Raw genomic sequence first — 8,949 nt, forward strand, 5'->3', positions numbered from 1 at the left:
TAGGTATGAGCTTATAGGTGTCAAATGGTAAATACCCATAGGTTACACTGACATGTTTACTTTTATTAGGCAAACAGAAAGTAATTTAATTAATTTAAAGTAAAAATATTTATTTAAATATAAAATAAAAGTGAAATTTAAATATAAAATTTATATATAAATATAATTAAATTAAAGAAATAATTTAAATTAAATACTAAATAAATTATTTAATTAAATTTAATTAATTAATTTAATTAATAGAATATAAATATAAAATAAAAGTGAGATCTAAATATAAAATAAAAAATAAAGTAACCAAAATAACTGTTCTTATAATCATAGGAATGCATTTTCCCATAGATTATCACATCATCAATGGGGAGAGTACACAGTCAAAAAGCATATGTAATCACAGAACATGAAAGAAAATGGCACTCATATGCAGAAAATATGTATTGCCAGAGCACATACATGGAGAACATACAAAGAAGCAACACAAATGACCTGAACATAAATAGTGGGCAAAAGTAGGGAAACAGGTAGCCAAAGCTCAGAAGGTCAGGGCATGTAATTTTTTAAGATGCAGAGCCACCAATATCATTTGCATCAATAGAACATGCTATACTGTCTTTGAATATCAAATTGTTTTTTCTGGTTATCATAGCTATTGCGACTCTATACTTTGCAGTGAATCACTTCATCTCTACCAGGTATCTCTACAGGTTTCTAGCTTCACAGTTCCTTGGTCCACTTATGGTGGACCCAACTTGTTGGGTCATCTGTTGTTCTCTGCTACTATCTGCTAGAGTACAATGACTAGTAAGTCACTCCCTTGCAAGAGAAAATTAAAATTTCTTCATAGACACTAAAGTTTTGGTAGATACATTTAAACAATTAAAAATATCTGAAGAAACTTAGCACTGTCTATTCTTTTAACTGAATTCTAGAATCACTCCAAGTTTTTTACCCCAACCATCTAAGCAGAGTTAGAAAAATTCCTTTTAATTTATATAAAATCTCTAAATGTCAGACTATATCCACTCAAACTAATTTGAGGACAATACTCAAGAAAATTTCAAAGAAACTATGTGTGTTCTCTTAGCATACATGTAAATAAATCTAAAGGCAAGAATAAAAGCATCAGCTAAAGCCAACAAGGCTCATTTTTCAATCTAACTTTTAAGGCTGTCGACTCATTTTCCATAATGTCCAGCTTTTTATGACCCCTATTTGGGGTTTTCTTGGCAAAGGTACTGGAATTATTTGCATTTTCTTCTTCAGATCATTTTATAGATGATGAAAATGAGACAGAGTTAAGTGACTTCCACAGGGTCACGCAGTTTGTAAATCTCTAAGAACAGATTTGAAATAGGAAGAGAAGTCTTTCTGACTCCAGGCCCAGCACTATATCCATCTTACCATCTAACTGCCCTCTGATATGAATACAATTCCAATTACACAGCTTTTTTGTTGCACCACTTGAGCCTTTACCAAGTGGACATGTAGAATAGTAAAGGATAATATTGATTTAAGATATAAATCCATTCATAAATATTTATAAATGACAGTGAAGGAAAATCACATATCACTTCATAAAATAGCAAAAAAAGCAATGGAAGGATTAGATTCAGCAAAACAATATAATAAGTGGTCCCATTTCAGCAAAACTTCCATCAACAGTATTTCAAAATAAAAACAAATAGGTCAAATCAACTAGTTAAAACTACCATTAACTAAAAATAAAACTAGAATGCAAAAAATACCTCCACAGAAGGAAGAGACAAAACTCTCACACTTTGACATGATGGTATACCTAGAGATCTCAAAAAATCTTCTTAAAAAACTACTAGAAATAATTAGCAACTTTAGCAAAGTTGCAGGATATAAAATAAACCCTCATAAATCCTCAGCATTTCTATATGCAGCAGAAAAAGCTAGAAAGAGAAATCCCATTCAAAGTAAACTCAGACAATATAAAATAGCTGGAGTCTATGCCAAACTTTTGAAAACAATTATAAAACATTTCTCTTACAAATAAAATCAGATTTAAATAACTAGGTACATATTAACTGCTTATGGATAGGTCAAGCTAATATAATAAAAATGACAATTCTACCAAAATTAAACTACTTGTTTAGTCCCCTACCAATCAAAATTACAAAAAAATTACTTTAATGAGTTAGAAAAAAATTTTAAGTAAATGCATATGGAGAACTAAAAAGTCAAGAATTTCCAGGGATTCAATGAAAAAAGTACAAAAGAAGGTAGCTTAGCCTTACCAGATCTAAAATTATATTCTAAAGCATTAATCATCAAAACTTGTCTGGTACTGGCTAAGAAATAGAGTCATAGATCAGTGGAATAGACTAGGTGCAGAAGCAGGAAATGATTCTAAATAATCTGCTCTGATAAACCCAAAGAGTTCAGCTATTGGGATAAAAACTCTCTCTTCAATAAAAACTGCTGGAAAAATTGGAAATTAGTTTAGAAAAACTTAGAATAGACCAACACCACACACCCTGTATGAAAATAAGATCAAAATGGATATAGAATTTAGACATAAAAAACAATATTATAAGCAAACTAGATCAAGGAAATCCCTAGATTACCTATCAGATATATGGAAAGGGAAGGAGTTTATGACTAAGGAAGAGATGGAGAACATCATTAAAAACAAACTAGACAATTTTGATTACATTAAATTAAAAAGCTTTTGCACAGAAAAAAACACTGTAACCAAGATCAAAAAAATATAGTAAGTTGGTAAACAATTTTTACAACTAGTATTTCTGACAAAGGACTCATTTCTAAAATATACAGAGAACTGAGTTATATTTTCAAAAATAACAAGCCATTCCCCAACTGACAAATGGTCAAAGAATATGCAAAGACAATTTACAGATGAGGAAATCAAAGTGATCCATAGTCATGTGAAAAATTGCTCTAAATCACTACTTATTAGAGAAATGCAAATTAAAGCATCTCTGAGATGCCACCTCACACCTCTGTGACTGGCCAATATGACCAGAAAGGACAATGATCAATGTTGGAAGAAATCTGGGAAATCTGGGACACTAATACATTGTTGATGGAGCTGTGAACTCATCCAACCTTTCTAGAAAGCAATTTGGATTTATACCCAAAGGGCAACAAAAATGTGCATGCCTTTTGATCCATAAATACCACTACTGGGTCTATACCCTGAAGAGATTTTTCAAAAAGGAAAAAAAAAACTTGTACAAAAAATATTCATAGCAGCCCTGTTTGTGGCGGCAAAGAACTGGAAATTAAGTGAATGTCCTTCAGTTGGGGAATGGCTTAAGAAACTGTGATATATGTATGATGGAACACTATTGTTCTATTAGAAACCAGAAGGGATAGGAATTCAGGGAAGCCTGGAAGGATTTGCATGAACTGATGCTGAGCAAGATGAGAAGAATCAGAAAAACACTGTACCCCCTAATAGCAACCTGGGGGGTGATGTTCAACCTTAATAGACTTGCTCATTCCTTCAGTGAAATAACCAGGGACAATTTTGAGCTATCTGCAATGGAGAATACCATCTGTATCCAGAGAAAGCTGCTGAGTTTGAACAAAGACCAAAGACATTTACCTTTCATTTAAAAAAAAAATTATCTTATTATGTATTTTGCTATCTCTTACACTCTATTTTTCTTCCTTAAGGATATGATTTCTCTCTCATCACATTCAACTGAGATCAATGTATACTATGGAAACAATGTAAAGACTAACAGACTGCCTTCTATGGGGGGGGAAGCAAGATAAGGGGGGAAATTGTAAAACTCAAAATAAATAAAATCTTTCTTTTATTTAAAAAAATACCTCCACAAGGTGATTCTTCCAAAAGAATAATAGAGGACAGTAAGAAACCCAATACTTACCCTATGCCCACCCTATACCTTGCCCAGTTAACCTGACTCAAATTGGCCCCCATTTCATTTTTTTTTTGTAGAAGCCCTTTATTAGCAGAATTGCATCTTCAGAAAATTATGAAGCCATTCACCTGGACCAGGTCTAGTTCCTAACAAAAAGGTTGGGCTTTCCCAAACACAAATAACCGACAACTTTTAAGAAAGTTGCCAACACTTAATTTATCACCTCCCAACAAAGGAAGGAAGACAGTTTATTGTGTGGAATAAGCAGGGGGTCAAACAGGCTATTTCTCTGACTGTGAGTTAGAGAAATGAACACAGTCAGCTGCGCGTAATCTGGCTGAGACAGCTCCGGATTAGCAGCACCGGAGGCTTCCGCTGAAGGCTTGCAAATCTTAGATCCCCACAACAACCCTGTGAGCTAGGTGCTCTCTTCTAACTCCTCAGAACACAAAACAAAACACAGAGAGGTTATTGTGAAGGCTTGTTGGAGGCAGGGTTTGAGCTTGGTTTTTCTTGACAGGAATAACTTGTTGCGGGATGATCTCTGCCTCTTAAGCATAACCTCAAACAGACAAATGCCACACATAGATGGAGAGAACAGTAATTTAAACTATATCACAATACACAGTTTACCGAACGAATGGATGCAAGAGATGAAGACATTCAAGGGCAAGACAAGTCGAATACTTTGCTGGGGGTTTTCTTTGACGTCTGCACTTTGGCAGACAGGTTTCCAAAATGGGAGGGGCAACAGTAGTAGTTACTTCTTATTGGGGGCAATGAGGCGATTTAAGTGATGGATGGATGGATGGATGGATGAATGAATGGATGGATGGATGCAATGGTAGGGAGGGGGAGGTGGTCTTGGTGTAGAATGTCTTTCATTTCCCAGGCCATTCTTTATAACCCGAGCTTGGTCCTTCTCCAGTGTCTCCTCTTTGAGTTGTACCTGATCTTATTGCCAGTTTTCATCCGAATCCACTGGGGAATGGGACGATTCTGCTTCTGTTTCTTGGCCAGGAACCTCTTGATTCTGAATGTTTTATGAGAGGACATGATGATGAGATGACAGCCGAGCTTCCACCACGATGGCTGGACGGGTGAAAAAGCCCCATTTCATTTTGATTAAGGTGACTTGAGTCTTCTCCCATCTCAGCAGTGAACAAATCTGATCAACTTTTATCCATCCTGGGTTGAAGTGAACTCCCCCAGCTGCATGGTAGATAACATTGGCAATTGTGGAAGATTGGAAAAAACTGTAGTGAAGAGCTACTTAGTTGGGGGTAAGAAGTAGGGAGAGATTTCCATGCCTAGAGAAGCAGGAGATAGAAAGCCAACTGCAATCATCTTCCTATCTTGATTTCACAAAGCAGAGATCTCAGCAAACTCTATCACTTCAACATTCAACAAAAAGAAGTCATAAAAATTACCCAATCACTTGAGTTAGGCCTAGTACTTTAGATAGAAGCGGGGGGGGGGGGGGGGGGGGGGGGGGGGGGGGGGGGGGTCAGAATGGATGACAGTACATGGGGAAGGGACCAGACCCAATGTTCTCTGAAACAGATGAGAATAGGTGAAAATCAATAAATTTGAGAGAAAAAAATTTGGATAAGAGCCCAAACATAAATCAACAATAAAATCATTAGAGACAGATTGAAAAATGAGGAAACAATCTAGAAAAGATTATAACACATTGTGTAAATATTGTCAATTGAAGCAAAAGAAAGGAGAGACTTCCAGTGAAAAATAATGTAAGACATTATTACCTTCAAATATGAAAGGCAATATATTATAGTACAGAAGAGAATACTGACTAGAGTCACAGGGCCTAAGTTCAAATCCTACTTCAAGTACTCAAGTTTGACAAATTTACTGATGCTCTGTCATATATGGAATATTTGCAATAGGTTATTAATAGATACACTTCCATTACTCAAAAATCCTCACAATAGTACTCAAAATTCTTAAGTGACTCTCAGTTGTCTATTGACTCAATTCCAAAATCCTTTGCTAGTTGAATTAATAAGTATTCTTCTCAACTCAAATATAACCTAATTCATTAAGAGTTCTCCAATTGGGGCAGCTAAGTGGTGAAGTGGTTAGAGCACTGGCCCTAGAGTCAGGTGGACCTGGGTTCAGATTTGACCTCAGACACCTAACAGTTGCTTTGGGCAAGTCACAACCCCATTGCCTTAAATAATTTTTTTAAAGAAAAAAAAGAGTTCTCTAATTGCTCACTCCCAAATTAATAATAACCTTCCTCCTCTCAGATGGAAATAATATGACATACGCATATTACAAGGTTTTTTGAGGAAAGTAGGAAAGTGCTATACACAAATTAAAATGAGTTTTAATATAACTAATATTAATTTAATATTGATATAATTAATGATAAGCTAGTATTAAAGCTGATATTTAATATTAATTTAGTATGTGACATTTAACTATTATTATTATAACAATTTGAACTGTTCTTAAATCTATAAACAGTGAACAACTCTCCTTCCTTCTCCATTGGACTTCCACCTCTCCCTGGTAACTACAATCCTTCACATTTTTAAAGCTACCTTAAGGCAGAACTCAACCCCATATCCTGAAAGGGACAATGTGTTTTCCAATGTACTTTTCACATAATTCACTGTACAGTATAAGGCAAGGTCTAGGATGGTTCTTCAGTCCTTTACTGTTCCTTCTTGGTTCAAGAATTTGACATTTTCCAGGAACTCTTTCCCTGAGGCCCAAGAAACTTGGTCTTGAAACTCAGTCTTCTCTAGGAATGCCTTCTCTGTGTCCTGGCAGTTTGGTCTGTTTATGACCCCAGTGTCACAGAGTTTCTTAGGTTGCTCTCCAAAGAACCGGGGTCTGTATCTAAATCTCTGACTATCACAGAGTTCTTTCCACTTCCCTCTCCAATGACTGCTCATTTTTAAGACCAAATCCAAAGGCATAGATTGATGTATATGACTACCCACAATTCAATCATTCTTAATGTGGTGTCAATGGGCTGAGGCAAGTTCACACTTTATTAAGATATCATCAGTGCCATGACAAAACCCTCATGAACCTTGTTAACAAGGAGTTAGTTAATCTTGAGAACCAGTGGTCAAGGACCCTTTTAATACTCCACATTTGTTTCTTTCACAGAGTACGGCAAAAGTGTTATACACATTAAAGGTCTTAATAGATATTTGTTTAATTGAAATGAATTATACTAAGTTGACATATGGTTACTTCCATGTCTTTCCAGAGGGTAGTCATGAAGACAACTAACTGCTGAGGAAAACACAGTAGGTTTTTAAAGTCATTCTCTTGTGAAGAATGACTTACACAGGTTCCCAGTTAAGTTCTGTATCTTCACATATAAAATCTTGATTATCACAAGACTTGAAAATGTGAGCACCAGATCTAAATTCAATAGGCCTGGGTTCAAATTCCAACATTGCTACTTATTATGTGTGCAACCCTGAACAAGTCACCTAATAGGGTTCATTGGCTTTATCTGTAAAATTATGAGCTATTAGATACCTCAGATCTTAATTGTTAGACTCTTATCATGGACTTAATAGCTAGATAATAGAAGAAAAGTGGTACAAGTAAATGTTGATTAAATACTTGCTACAAGCCCTTTCATGAAATATTACACATGTACAGAAATATTTTCCGTTTTAAGTATCATCTTACCTGGATAAGAAATGTATTTTCTACTGTCTTTAAAATTTCATTTTTGCACAATGTTTAATTGCATTAACATTTCTATTTTTGACATTTCATTTTATTTTTTCAATTACATTTTACTTAAATTTTTCAACATTCATCCATTTGTATATTTAGAAGATATATAATTTTCTTCCACCCTCCCTTCCCACTCTCCTCCCCTCAGTGGCAAACATTGTACATGTACATTTGTGTTTAACATATCTGCATATTCATCATTTTGTGAATGAGAAATTAGGACTAAGAGAAAAGAAAGAAAACCATGAAATAGGAAGGAAAAAATAGGAGAAAATTTTTTTAAATGAACATAGTATTCCTTCAGATTCTATGTTTTGTTTTGTTCCCTCTTTAGCTGTAGATGACATTGACTACAACAGGTCTCACAGAATTGTCCTAGCTCTCTTGAACTGCTGAGAGCAGCTGCATCCATAATAGTTGACCATCAGTTCATGCAACTCTTTCCATGCTTCTCTAGAGTCTGACCATTGATAGTTTCTAATAGAATATCATTACATAATATTCATATAACATAACTTGCTTAGCCATTCCCCAATTGGGGATTCCTTCAATTTCCAATTCTTTGCCTCTCCAAACAAAAATAGCTGCTATAAATATTTTTGTATATGTGGAACTTTTCCCATTTTTTTCTGATTTCTTCCAGATAAATATCTAGAACTGTATTGCTGGGTCAATGGGTATGATCAGTTTTATTGCTCTTTGGGCATAGTTCCATATTGCTCTCCACGGTGGGTGGAGTAGTTCACAGCTTCTCCAATAGTGCATTAATGTACCAATCCTCCTACAACCTCTCCATCATTGATCACTTTCCCTAATAGGTGAGAGGTAGTACCTCATAGCTGTTTTAATTTGCATTTCTCCAATCAATGAAGATTTGGAACCTTTTTTTATATGATTATATATATATATATATATATCTTTAATTTCCCCATTTGAAAACTCTCTATTCATATTCTTTGACCATTTATCAATTGAAGAAAGACTTGAAACCTTATAAATTTGATTCCGTTTTCTATACATGTTAGAAATAAGACCTTTATATAAGCCTATAGATGTGAAAATTGTTTCCTAGCTTTCTGTTTTACTTCTAATCTTAGTTGCATAGATTTTATTAGTGCAAAAACTTTTGAATTTAATATAGTCAAAAGCATTCATAATAAATTCATATTTCTTGTTTGGTCATAAATTTCTCCTAATTCCATAGATCTGACAGATAAGAGTATTTCATGATCTATTAACTGGTCTATGGTATCACCCTGTATGTCTAAATCCTGTACCCACTTTGACCTAATTGTGATATAGGGTGTGAGATGTGGGTCCTAGTTTTTGTCAAACTATT

General features: G+C 34.7%; 1 protein-coding gene across 1 annotated transcript; it reads right to left on the bottom strand.

The window, feature by feature from the left end:
* Nucleotides 1-4,731: 4,731 nt before the first annotated feature.
* LOC141491815 (large ribosomal subunit protein eL39) lies at nt 4,732-4,973 on the bottom strand. Its single transcript, XM_074192615.1, has one exon. It carries the CDS (start codon nt 4,932-4,934, stop codon nt 4,779-4,781), a length of 156 nt encoding a protein of 51 aa, XP_074048716.1. The 5' UTR covers nt 4,935-4,973; the 3' UTR covers nt 4,732-4,778.
* Nucleotides 4,974-8,949: the final 3,976 nt, after the last annotated feature.

This window comes from Macrotis lagotis, chromosome 6, assembly GCF_037893015.1.
Source record: "Macrotis lagotis isolate mMagLag1 chromosome 6, bilby.v1.9.chrom.fasta, whole genome shotgun sequence".
In the NCBI taxonomy this organism is placed as follows: Eukaryota; Metazoa; Chordata; class Mammalia; order Peramelemorphia; family Peramelidae; genus Macrotis; species Macrotis lagotis.

Bases quoted from the DNA above. Each gene is read 5' to 3' on its own strand.
- LOC141491815 (XM_074192615.1), bottom strand. From the start codon at position 4,934: ATGTCCTCTCATAAAACATTCAGAATCAAGAGGTTCCTGGCCAAGAAA.